Raw genomic sequence first — 13317 nt, 5'->3', positions numbered from 1 at the left:
TTACTAGTGCGACATCTATTACAAATCAAGCGAATTAAAAGTCGGAGATAATGCTATTCATGAATGAATATTTTTTAATAATTTTATTCCAATATAACTTTTTAAATAATAAAGTGATGAACAAACTATGAAATAAAGTCTAATCAGTTTATTTATTTAAAGACAACTATATAAAAAATTGCATAATTCTATAATACTATGAAGAAATAATCGTTCGTTTGTAAAAGTCCAAAAAACCTTCATATTTAAAAATTAATTTCTCACGAATTATTTACCTATCCCAATTAATTTTTGCTTTCCTGTCTTCATTTATACTTTGCCAAATGTGATATGAAATTTTACTACTTTCTTCCCTTGCTTTAAAAAGATATATTGGAATAAAAGAATAGGCTGTTTTCTACCATTTTTCGGTATAATTTAGGCAACCAGAAATGCATCAGTTTCCATCCTTAACATTAATGTACGTTTATTATTGAAATTATATGTTGAGGGTTCAATATAAATAAAAATAATTATTTTTAATACCCATCATGAAAATAAACACCAATTGTGACAAAAAACTTATTGTAAATAGCCGGTTGATCAAAATAAGATTAAATCTCACAAAATATTTTTCTGCGACTAAATTACAGGATGTTGTTTAGAAAAAAATAATAACAATTTTCCGGAGTAACTCAAACACCCTTTCAGGGATTTAAGTAATTTTTGGGTGACGCGTAAATCTATTAAAGGTTATTAAAACTTGCTTAGTTTCTTCATATTCATTGAGCCGCAGCTGGGAAACTGTACCTCAACGGTAAACAACTTTGTTCTTTATAATGACAGGTATCTACTAGATAACAAGAAATAAAATATTTACATGCATTTTTCTACGAACTAATGCAGTCGATAATTTAGACACAATTTACTCAAAAACAGTTCATTTTTGACCTATGAAATAAGAGCACATTTTTTGTTCGAAATCGATTGCAGATTCAGGAAAATTTAATCAAATTACATAAAACTAGGATATGCAAAAGTTATGACAACCTTGAGGACAAGTTGGCCTAGGTCATCCCTGGCGTCAGATCGAAATAAACACCATGTAGTTTTAATGACCTTTAATAGATTTACACTTCACTAAAAAATTACTTAAATCCCTGAAAGGGATTTAAGAAGTTATTACGGAAAGTTATTATTTTTTTCTAAACAACATCCTGTAACTCAGTAAGAGTGCATGGCAGAAAAATATTTTGATGTCTACCACCCGGTAAATTTTTGTACGCTGACACTGGGATACTCTGTATAAATAATTTGTTTTTAGTGTTGTTTGTTTATTAATGTACATAATATTTTACTTAAAAAAAAGATAAAAATGATGAATTTATACCTTTATCACACTGGATTAAAAGTAGCTAAATGGAAAAAATAAACATTATGAAATTGATCATCTATTTTCCTAGTTTAGATGTGCTGTAATCGATAATTCATGATAACGTTTTTTATATAATGTATATTTATTACTTGTTATTTGAAAAATATTTCAGGGAATTATGGATGATCGAAATTACTTGTTTTCTTATAATTTTAGGTAGTTTTTATACATCAAAAATAACTTAAAAAATAATAGAAAAAACGACATGGGAATAATGTACCTAAATTACCTAATTTCAGTTTATAGATTCATAAAGGGCATACATTGTGGATGGTTAATATATGGCTTGTTAAGACAAAAGTGACTTTATATCTATAAGAAGAAACATCGTAAAAATGAGTTATTTGCATTACTTAATTTCAAGCTATAAATCTGTATTCTTAGTTTCAATTGTTGTTATCTTACTTAACGGGTATTTTGGAATATAGGTACAAGTTGGTGGATCTTAGGCTACGTACCATCTGTGTTCCATTGCAAACTAATGCCAACATTAGCAATGTGACGCTAGTGAAAAACCTAATACGCACCAACACAGAGCAAATCTATTGCTTAATACATACCGAAACGGAGCAAGCAAGTTGCTTCAGAAAAAGTAATATGCGCACAGTTGTAAAGTGTTCACACTGCTTTGTTATACAGGGTGTTTCAAAAAACGTTCCGCTAATTTCTAGGGTAAATAGAATATTAAAAAATAATGTTAGTTTGGTTAATAAACATGTGTCCGAAAATGCCTCCTTCAGAAGATACGGCTCTGTAAAAGGGGCCCCAAAAATTCTTTTTTTTTAATTATCTCTGAGACGGTTTAAGATAGCTAAATGAAATTTAGACCACAAATAGGTTTGATTAGGTCTTGAAAGTTACTGCTGACAAACTTTTAATATTTTGTACAGGACCGTCCCTGGAGGGGGGGTGCCACTTATTTTGCCCCCAAACTTTTTTTTACGGGGACATTTTTAATATTTTGGTAAAAAATAATATTTTTTTAACAATTTGCCATAAAAAAGGTACTCTTGCTTAAAGTCAAAAAAATTACCGGTTTTGGAGTTATTTGAGGTTTTAGCAAGTAATGCTGACCGAATTAATAAAAATAAAATAATGATAATAAATAAACGGGAATAACGGCTGTTTCAGAAACAACAAGTATAAATTAGAGCAAATTATTTTGAGCTTAAAATAGGTTTTAATTGCATGACACTTACACAGAATAAACAAAGGAAACTATTAAAAAAACAACAAATAACACAAAACAAACAGAAAAATATTGAATAAGTAGGTATGGATTTTTACATTAAATGTTCGAAATGTCCACCATGTTCCCGAATACATAATCTTAAACGTTTTTCTAGGGAAAACATAATTCTTTCAAGTGGCTGTGGTTCTTGAATTAACATTCTTAAATTATTTTCAACTCTTGCTTGAAGTTCTTCAATGGAATTTATTTCGCTGGAATATACTTTTTCTTTAACTAAACTCCACACAACAAAATCCAAGGGATTTAGGTCAGGGGACCGTGGTGGCCAGTGGATAGGAGCATCGGCACCCCGACCAATCCAACGATTTGGGAAATGTTCGTTAAGCCATCTTCTAACTTGTAAACTAAAATGAGGTGGGGCCCCATCATGCATAAAAAACATATTTCTTCTTAGATCAAGAGGCAAATCTTCTAATAACGGAAATAAACGATTATCCAAAAATTCATAGTAAACATCACCATTTAAATTTCCATCAAAAATATGGTAGGCAACAAGGCGGTTGCCTATTGTAGAAGCCCAAACATTCAACTTAAAATTATGTTGATAATGCCTTATACGTTTAACCTTTGGATTTTCATCGGCCCAGAAGTGACTGTTATGACTATTAAACATACCTTGTCTAGTAAAAGTTGATTCATCGGTGAAAAGAATATTTTGTAAAAAATCAGGACTCTGTCTCTTTCTTGCTTGTAATAATTCGCAATAGTCACTTCTCAAAAAGAGATCTTCAGGCAATAATTCTTGTACTTGCCTGTAGTGAAATGGGTGCAATAATTGTTCTTTTAATACACGGTGTACACTAGAAATACTTGTGTTACTTGCCCTTGCCACATTTCTTACACTTATCGTAGGATCCGCAACAACTACATTTAAAATATTTTCTTCTGTTTGAGGAATTCTTGCCACTCGTGGTCTTCCAGAATTTACCTTTTTTGGTTTAAAGGTTCCAGTATCACGGCATCTTCTCTCTAAATTCAAAAATGTTTTTGCATCCGGAACAGTTCTTCCTGGAAATTTTTCCGCATATCTTCTTTTCGCCGCTTTAGCATTACCATTACATTCCCCCAATGTTAACAACATATCGGTATAGTCACTATTAGTGTACATATTCATTTTCAAAGCTTTTAAAAGCGTTATTACTTGTTAAACAAACCAAAACTATCAACAACAATGTGTCAAACCAATCTGTCAAACAAGAAAAATCTGCAGTCTAAGCCTACTTAATAAAAGTAAACCAAATTATTTTCTTATTTTAGGTAAAACAAGTTAAAACCTCAAATAACTCCAAAACCGGTAATTTTTTTTACTTTAAGCAGGAGTACCTTTTTTATGGCAAATTGTTAAAAAAATTTTATTTTTTACCAAAATATTAAAAATGTCCCCGTAAAAAGAAGTTTGGGGGCAAAATAAGTGGCACCCCCCCTCCAGGGATGGTCCTGTACAAAATATTAAAAGTTTGTCAGCAGTAACTTTCAAGACCTAATCAAACCTATTTGTGGTCTAAATTTCATTTAGCTATCTTAAACCGTCTCAGAGATAATTAAAAAAAAAGGAAATTTTGGGGCCCCTTTTACAGAGCCGTATCTTCTGAAGGAGGCATTTTCGGACACATGTTTATTAACCAAACTAACATTATTTTTTAATATTCTATTTACCCTAGAAATTAGCGGAAAGTTTTTTGAATCACCCTTTATTGTAGTATAAATATGACTTCACCACCTGAACCGCTAATCAGCCTTTTTGTTGTACATTTTTTTATTACTGTGTTTCAACAAATACTAGAACTTAATAAGAGTAACAGTAGTACTTAGTATTAAAATAATTTTATTATCTGCTCTCAGCAAAATAAAGAACACTGTAAAATGCAGGAAATATCAATAACTACAGAAAATGTTTTATTAGTAAATGTTCCCAATATTGTTTGTTAAATTTGTTATCTTCCACACCTCTACCTACATATCGAAATGATTCAAAATCTTGGAAAATAAGTGGCTTAGCTTGCATCGAAATCTGGGTGTTAAGTAAAACATTTTATTTTTATTATTAAATTTATTGAGAATATATATTCAATATCAGCAAAGCTGTTAAAGATTGGTAAATCTAAAAAGTAAGGTGAATGAATTAACATTTGAAATATGTCCACTCATTACCTTTTTGAGATATTGTTAACAAAAACTATTTTTAAATAAAATGAAACAACTTATAATCATACTACAACTTGTAACTATAAAACCAAGATATTAATCAATAGTATTAACGATTATATACCAAAATCTCAAAGGAATCAGCACTTTTTTCTTCTTCTCCCACAGGAAAATAGAGTCTTACATTTCCGACACCATGCTGACGAACTTTGGCGACTATCGTCTCACCTTGAAACCTTATTCTGCCAATGTAGCTCAGTAAATCACCCTCCACACCACCTCGCACCAAATGTAGGTTGGCCGTTTGTACGTGGAAATTTGCCGAATCTGCTTGAATCCATCGTAGACTTTCCCTTGTAGAGCTGCATAAGATCTGCAATATCCAATATTAATTCAAAACACGTTATAAGAACAGGATGTGTCAATATTCCGGGTCAGAATAAAACAATTTATCTAAATTTAGTTTCATATAATATTGCTTCGTTTAGTCACTAGAGGGCGTCAAAGTAGTGAACTAAATTATTTTTTCCAATTATTAATTAAATGAAATTTGGTACTTTTCTAGAGATGTCGCTCTTTAATAAGGCAAATTAATTGCTTTTGCAGAAATGAGTAAAATACCCCCACTTCTAATTAAATTTCACCAAAGCATTTCCGATACAAATCTGATTTAATTACCACCAAAAATGGATCTATTTGATTATAAGAACCATGCCGTGTGGAATTCAGAAACTTGTAGTCGATTGTTTTTTAATAAAGCTCTTTAGAAATGAATACTATATAAAGGGTTTTTCAATAAGGGCGGGTCGATGTTGATATGGAATAAAACAAGTTGTGTGTGAGATATCAACGGAATTATTTTTTTATTTGAAAGGTCTATGTATGCCATTATGTATGGAATATGACATCGTTCAAATGTCCGCCGCAGCTCCGCATAGTAGCATGGATCCAAGAGGTCCAATTTTAAATGACTGCCGCATAGATCCGGCTGAATTTGAGCTATGGCCTGAGTTATGTTGATTTTGAGGGCATCGGTCGATTGCGGCTTATTGGCGTAGACCTGGTACTTCAGAAAACTCCACAAGAAAGAATCAAGCATGGTCAAATCGCACGATCTTGGTGGCCAATTCACGTTACCTCTGCGAAAGATAACCATACCCTCAAATCGTTCATGCAGAATACCCATTGAGACAGTCGCTGTGAGGCACGTAGCGCCGTCCTGTTGGAACCACATGTCGTCCACGTCCATATCGTTCAATTTGGGCCAAAAGAAATTGGTGATCATTGATCTGTAGCGCTCGCTGTTGACGGTGATGGCCTCACCAACGTCGTTTTCGAAGAAGAACGGACCATTGATGCCGCCGGCCCAAAATCCGCACCAAACAGTAACTTTTTGTGGATGCATTGCCACCTGGTGAACCTCGTGTGGGTTGGCGTCGTCCCATATACGGCAATTTTGCTTGTTAACATAGCCAAAGTGCGCCTTGTCGCTAAAGATGATTTTTCGGCCAAAATTGGGGTCCTCTTCCAAACGTTCCGAAGCCCAGTCAGCGAACAAACGGCGTTGTCTATGGTCATTAACTTGTAACTCCTGGGTCAGTTGGATCTTGTACGAGTGCAGGCCCAAGTACCGACGCAAAATTCGCCAAGTTGAAGTCCGCGAAAGTCCGAGTTCTTGTGCACGGTGAGGAATAGACTGCCTCGGGTTCTTCTGCACACTTTCACGGACAGCGGCGATGTTCTCGGCCGATCTGGCGTTCCTTTGACGTACGGGTGTTGGTTGATTGTTTACCGAACCGGTCGTCTCGAATTTGGCCACCAAACGTTGAAGAGTTAACTTTGAAACGCCACCGCGTCTCTCGTAAAATGGGCGCAACGCGTGCAACGTTTGCACTAACGAACGCTCATTTTGATAATAAAATTTTATCATTTGGACGTGTTGTTGAATCTTGTAACTTGACATGATAATTTGGCATTAGTGACTGAATAATAAGCAACATATTTGACAGATGCCGAAAAAAAAAACATAGCCGCCATAGACTGTCAACATCGACCCGCCCTAATTGGAAAACCCTTTACATGACCATCGCTAGCTACAGAAAATTAATGCAATAACCCGAAAAACCATGGTACTTAATATCAGCACTGGCCGTGAAACCTTAAAACCGCTGGTGCGTATTTCAGATTTTTCTTATTCCACAAATTGTAAAGAATATTTTTTCATCCAATTCATCTTATTTAATATCGCTCATAAGAACAGTCATAAAATTTAACTGAATCTACCAAAAATGTTGACCATTTCCAATAATTACACACAGCGCCACAAAAAAAAAAGAGGACTTGTAGACTAAACTGTATCCTATTATATTTTGACCCACTGAATCCAAATATAAAGTCAGAATTTTCGGATCAGTTCTCCTCGAGAAAGAGATTTTCGAGATATCAAATCTACTCGAGTCGTGGGTGATTGGAAAAGCATTGGAATTCATGACCTTATTAAACCATAAACCTATAACCTCGTAATTTCATAACGCCACCACCCCGCAACCCTATAAAGTCATAACCTTGTAAATTGTTATTTAAAAGATTTTGATCTCAAAAGCTCAAGAAAATGATTGTTCAGTCAAAGAAGTACTATTATATTTTTCTTTGTAGGTCCTGGGGACTTTGTAATACAAATCTGTATGTCCCAGATCATGGGTTTATTCCTATAAATGGGTTATGGTGCCACTGTGTTATTAAATTATGGTATTATGGAAGCCTTCTAACTCACAGTAATATAGTTTGGGACCTCTGGTGAATGAGATTCATTTTTCTACAGAGTTTCGAGTTTCCTGGTAATACATCTTGGAAACCCCGGATTGTGGTATTATTAATTAGGTAAATCTGCCACCCCACAGTCATGTATTTTCGGACCCCTGATGTATGAAACCCATATTCCCACGGAGAGTCATGGTTCTACACTCTCTCGCAACCTGGGGTACGAGTTTACAATGTTAGGGATACAATGATATCGTGAATTCGAATGTGTTTTCATTCAGTGACTACTTGAATCAGTTTGAAATCTTAAAAACCGCTTTCTAGAGGAGTTTCAAGATGTTATACTCAAAACAAGAACTGATCTAGTATTATAGCAAACACTGATCTGGTCCATGGCCTAGCCCACTTATTATTTTGCGGAACTTCACTAAGTATTACTTTTTCGTTATCGTAAGTCAAGTTTTTTATGGCGATTAAATACATCGTATCAAAAATATTACCTTCAAAAGAATATGATCGTACCAAATTTCAATTGAATTGGATAAAGTATTTTAAGGTAAATTGGAAATAATTAAAATCATTTACCAACTTTGACGTGCATTGAGTAGAAGTCAGCTTAGTTAAATAGTTACATATTGGCCCTAAGACCCTATGACAGTCCAATGTACAAGAAATATTTAGACAACCTATACAACATTAGTAAAATAGATTATTAAGTTAATTTAGTTCCAAAAATAAGAACCCTTTCAATTGCGGAGATCTCCTACAATTACTTGATAATAATCCATCAAATTTCAGCAGTGAATGATGATCTACATTCCATAATTTCATTCAAGCAAAAATTCCATGCCCATAGGCTTTTGATGTTATATTCGTAAAAATTAAACCTTTTGAACATACGGAACATACTTGAGATATTTGATTACCTTTATATAAAGATTGACATGATGTACTCCATATACAGCTGCTACTACAGATGTATTCCCTGGATATATTGTGACGGGAATAATTCCGTGTTCTCTAACAGAAACTTGGCCAATGTACGTTAAACAATTATTTGGACCGCGACCACCCTCAACAGCGTCTCTCGGTATGGAACCTGTATATTCCCTCCAGTAGTAATCTAGAAAAGTACATGTAATCTATAAGCTTCACACTTAAAACAAAATATTTTACCAACAGGCAAGCCGCACCATCCTGGTTTCATTTTATTTTAGAAATACAACACAAGTACAAGTTAAAACGATGACTATAACTATTTATGAAATGTTGATGTTATTTCATACAGTTTTTATATAGCTGGCTTAATGTTGTCTGTTTAATCTATCCTATCTATTTGAACGCAGGATTAACTTTTGAAAGAGGAGGAGAGAAAATTTATAAGATGGAATGGAAAAATTTCCAGCTGTTAAGGAAGAGATTTGAATTCCTCTGTTTCCTCATACTGAATAATCTGCCTCACTTTGTTAACTTACTGCAGTAATACAGGGTGATCCCGAGATAATGGGCCAAAATTCATGGGTAGATTCCCCAAACAAAAATTTAGCGATTTGACCGAACTTACCTTAGTCCAAAAGTTGATAGTTAACGTGAACAAATTTCAATTTTTTTACCCAAGCAACCCCAAACCCCAAAATTTTGTGTAGATACTTGCATTCATTAAGAAATAAATGGAAATAAACTAAAATAATATATTACATTTAACACCCTGTATCTCTTTAACTATCAACTTTTGGACTAAGGTAAGTGCGGCTAAATCGCAATATTTTTGTTTCGGGAATCTACCCATTTGAACCATTACCTCGGGACTGTCCTGTATTCGAAGTGCAGTTTTACTTTTTACAGTTGCCTACATATTATTTATAACAAAATGAAACAGTTTAAGTAATATATACATAGAAATCAAACGGAAAAAATTGTGGCTTTATTATAAATAATAACGAAATGCTAATAATTCGGTTTAACCTTATACTTTAAGTTGAACTAGTTGGCTTCATGAACAAAGATAAGTACCTTCGGAAGAGCGCCACCTGGTTACAATTAGCCAACAATATTAACACTTCTCATAGGCAAATTACAATTTCATTAATATTTAAAAAGTACATTAATCTACGTTAACTCTATTATTCATAGGTAATCTTTTCCTAGAAAATCCAATTTTGTTCAATAAGTGTTTGGAACGCGATAAAATGGCTATAGTTATTACTGAGATGCATAGTTAACATCGGGAGATTATGTATAAAAAAATATATAACCATGAAACAATATGTAAGTGTATGTAATTTAACTTGCATGACCATTGTAGAATACCTACGCTAGATGTCATAGGTAGGAGCAGAAGGAACAACATCTAATTCTCCTGATGGCAATCGTAGGAATTAGCATCCAATTTCGTGGTACTCAAGACTGAATGACAGACTTGTAGCAAAGTAACCAAAAATATATTCATAAAAAACCCGAAAGATAGTAAATTAATTTGGGAAGTCTTAGCAGAAGAAGAAAGAAAAAAAGAAAGAACTATGAGCAAGACTCGGGCTACTTGTATTACATACCTTTGTTGACAGCCTTTGCAAATAAAACAAAACTGACTTGGTGAGGTGTTGCACATACAAATTCAAATCCAAGGAACAGGAGTAACTTTCCAACAAAAATATGCAACATTACTCAGCACTTCAAACTATAGGAAAACTCTAATAATGTCCTCCTAGAACTAATAGGGAAGTACTAGCATGCTTCATGATCAGGCATCTAAAAGAGAGCAACTGCTTTATATACGTCTCTCATCAGGCATCAAAAAGAATCTCACAGAACAACAAACACTCGAAGACTTAATCCATGCTATAACTTAATTGTGAACTCCTCATTCAGATTTTAATGTGGTTATTAATTAATGAAAAAAGGCATAAAAATGATCATTTTCTCGATTCCATTAATAGCATACAACATAACCAAGATTCTGTTTGACAATTTTTAAAATATTCTCCTTTTCCAGTATCCAACAATTATTGTGTCTTAAGGTAATGAACAAAATCGAGAAAAACTTTGTTCTAGGTAGAAGCATAAGGCTTTTTTGGCGACTGAATATTGGTGAATATCTGACTTGTATATACTGTTTCTATCTCTTTTAATAATAACTGTTTCTATCTCTTTAATATAGTACCTGAAATCTCTTCACTCACTCACTACACATACTACAACATACGACTTCACTCGCAAAAAAGCCTATTCCCTTGAAGAGTGTGAAATCTTATGTAAGATATTCTTCTCCATAATTAAATTCAAAACAAGTATGTAAGAAATATTTATATCATATTTCCGATTTCAGAGTATGTCAGTACTATGTTATGATTTTATGCTGCAATACTTGTCAATTAGAAAATGGTAAACTCTTAATAATATTCTTTTCAAAACATTGAAAATAATAATCTCGCATTTCTAATCAAACGTCGTTTTTTTAATTTTAGTTATGCTGTAAGAATATCGGGAAAACCATATCCCAAAAATCTATATACAGATTATAAATTATATTGATTTATTATCCTTTAATGCCAGATAAAGACTGATGTATTATTTATAGATCGAATGTAGCAATATGCACTACGAACTCAGTTTGGAAGGTAAATATTTACAAAATATAAAATAGGTTTAAATTATGTTGCATTGTTATTGTTTTTTGTGTGTATGTAGAAACCAATTAACAAGTTTTAATATTGTAAGTTTTTTTTATTTTTATTGTTCATTTTTGCTACAACAATATAGACATATTTATTTAATTAATATTATTCATATGGGAACCCCTACAATGCGGGATAAGAAAATTTTAGTAAATATTCTTCTTACACCACATTCCCCAAATGGTTTTTATCAAGCCGCTTATAATTTTTCTTGTCTCCCTCTATTTTCCAAAAGCAATTTTCACTGTTTTCTGAACTACTTAGTATGTTGTATTTTGAATTATTTAAAAATATTTTTTTATCTTTATCACATAGGTAATAAATAAGGAAGCTTTAGTAATAAAATATTACCTAAGTAGAACAGACAGTAGTTATATCGGTCTTACTCGATTTATTGTCCAGTCCATTAATGATACATTCAGAATTTCTTCACTATGTTTTAGAATCACTCACCATTATTATTAAAGGTAATAGAACATAATGTAAGAACATGTCAACAAATAATCAATATATTGGTAAGATTGTGTTTTTAGACGTCAACATAGAATATAACTTTTTAAGGGCTTCTGTTATACCTACTGCAGATGAAGAAGGTCATAGGGTATTTGAGATTAGGATTTTGGGATCATCGATATGATTTTCTTATTTAGGTACTCTTTATTTCTACATAAATACGTAATGTAATGTATTAAAATTTGATAAAATGTTACTATTTTACATTGGACGAAATTAATAGAGTCCATTTAAAAAAATATACACTACGTTTTGTACATTGAAAACAAAAGAGAATGGGCAGTGCATCTTGAAGAAAACCTTTTTTTATATACTGTAATCCCTAAGAATTATTCTAAACACCCTGTATTCAAAAGTCATCACTACTGAGATGTATTCATCAAACATTGACTTTTGATGTCATCAACCTACATTAAAAGTCTTCGGAAATATTTAAGTAAATGAATGTGATATTTTTTTAATATAAGCAATCTTCTGTATATCAAAGGAAATCAAACAAATCAAACAATGTTCTTCGATACCAGAAATTTGAGTATGCAAAACATATCTAACCCTAAAGACAAGATTCCTAAATGTTGATATTGCTGGAAATAACTGCTCTGTGGGCTACATATACCAACTAGCATTGAATTCATCAAGATAAATAATAAATTATTACCCAAAATAGAAAGTAAATATTCAAAAAAATATTTTGTATTTTTGTGGTTCTAACTCTGCCTTTGGCAAAGACCAACAGAGAGTGGTTGGTTTTATAGAAATATCTAAGTATGTTTTTGATACCAAATATCAAAGTGCCTACAGTAAAATTTGTAATTGACTAAAATAAAAACAAAACATCTGTCTAATTGTAAGTAATATTAATAAACAGTGATGCGATCAGAATCAAAATCAATTACTTTGTTTATTGAGCATTACTACTTAAGTTGGCTCGCAATTGCTTAACTTTATTTTAAAGAGAAAAATGCAGAACTGTAATGTTATATCCCAAAGTTTCGAAATATGTTAAAGAAGAAAATTCCAAAACCCATATATTAATTGTGTTGTCAAGTAATTTTTTTGCCATTTTTAACTTGCTACAGTATTTATTTGACCAAGTTAACGTCAAAGTATTAGAAGAAACGATAATTAAAAAAGTATATTTTCTATTCGCCAACATGTCATCAAGAAAATTTCGAAAATTTTATTCATTTTATGCTTAGTAATACAAAAATACCCTTGTTACACGTTACTGCAACGTACAAATGTAATAAATATGAACCTAATTATTTTTGTTCTTTACATACAGTTTAGTAACTAAACTTTAGTTGGATAAAATATAAAGAATATATTCCTAATTATTATTCCAATCCTAATAAGATCGCAAAAATTATGAAAATTATAAATTTTTATAGCCTGAAAGGGAACAAATTTCTGTTAAAACATAATGATTCGATAGAGCCATTTTGATTTCAGGAATGTCCCATCAGAATGTGTCCCATTTTTAATGAAACTCGTAGAATATTTAAAAATTTATTGGTTTATGGATTACAAAAGTTGGGAAAACTATCTATAGAATTGGA

The 13317-nt window shown here is 32.2% G+C and overlaps 1 protein-coding gene across 2 annotated transcripts; it reads right to left on the bottom strand.

Annotated features, from left to right (window-relative positions):
- Positions 1–4556: 4556 nt before the first annotated feature.
- LOC108904404 lies at positions 4557–8860 on the bottom strand. 2 transcript variants are annotated; one of them, XM_018706950.2, is made up of 4 exons: positions 8748–8860; positions 8498–8694; positions 4895–5184; positions 4557–4864 (listed from the first exon to the last, which is right to left on the bottom strand). In XM_018706950.2, exons 1-3 carry the CDS (start codon positions 8776–8778, stop codon positions 4921–4923), a joined length of 492 nt encoding a protein of 163 aa, XP_018562466.1. In that variant the 5' UTR covers positions 8779–8860; the 3' UTR covers positions 4557–4864; positions 4895–4920. The 2 variants fall into 2 exon arrangements, with proteins under 2 accessions (XP_018562466.1, XP_018562465.1); XM_018706949.2 differs by having other exon boundaries at positions 4560–5184.
- Between the last annotated feature and the right edge of the window lie 4457 nt (positions 8861–13317).

This window comes from Anoplophora glabripennis, unplaced genomic scaffold (genome assembly GCF_000390285.2).
Source record: "Anoplophora glabripennis isolate ALB-LARVAE unplaced genomic scaffold, Agla_2.0 scaffold91, whole genome shotgun sequence".
Lineage (NCBI taxonomy): Eukaryota > Metazoa > Arthropoda > Insecta > Coleoptera > Cerambycidae > Anoplophora > Anoplophora glabripennis.
The sequence above is the reverse complement of the archived record's forward strand: the minus strand, read 5'-3'. Positions and strand labels throughout refer to the sequence as shown.

What these genes read in the sequence shown, in the direction of transcription:
- LOC108904404 (XM_018706950.2), bottom strand. Translation starts at nt 8,778, where the DNA reads ATGAAACCAGGATGGTGCGGCTTGCCTGTTG. An exon ending in ATGGTGCGGCTTGCCTGTTG is followed by an intron (nt 8,695 to 8,747) that starts GTAAAATATTTT and finishes GTACTTTTCTAG; the next exon opens with ATTACTACTGGAGGGAATAT. An exon ending in ATGTCAATCTTTATATAAAG is followed by an intron (nt 5,185 to 8,497) that starts GTAATCAAATAT and finishes TGGATATTGCAG; the next exon opens with ATCTTATGCAGCTCTACAAG.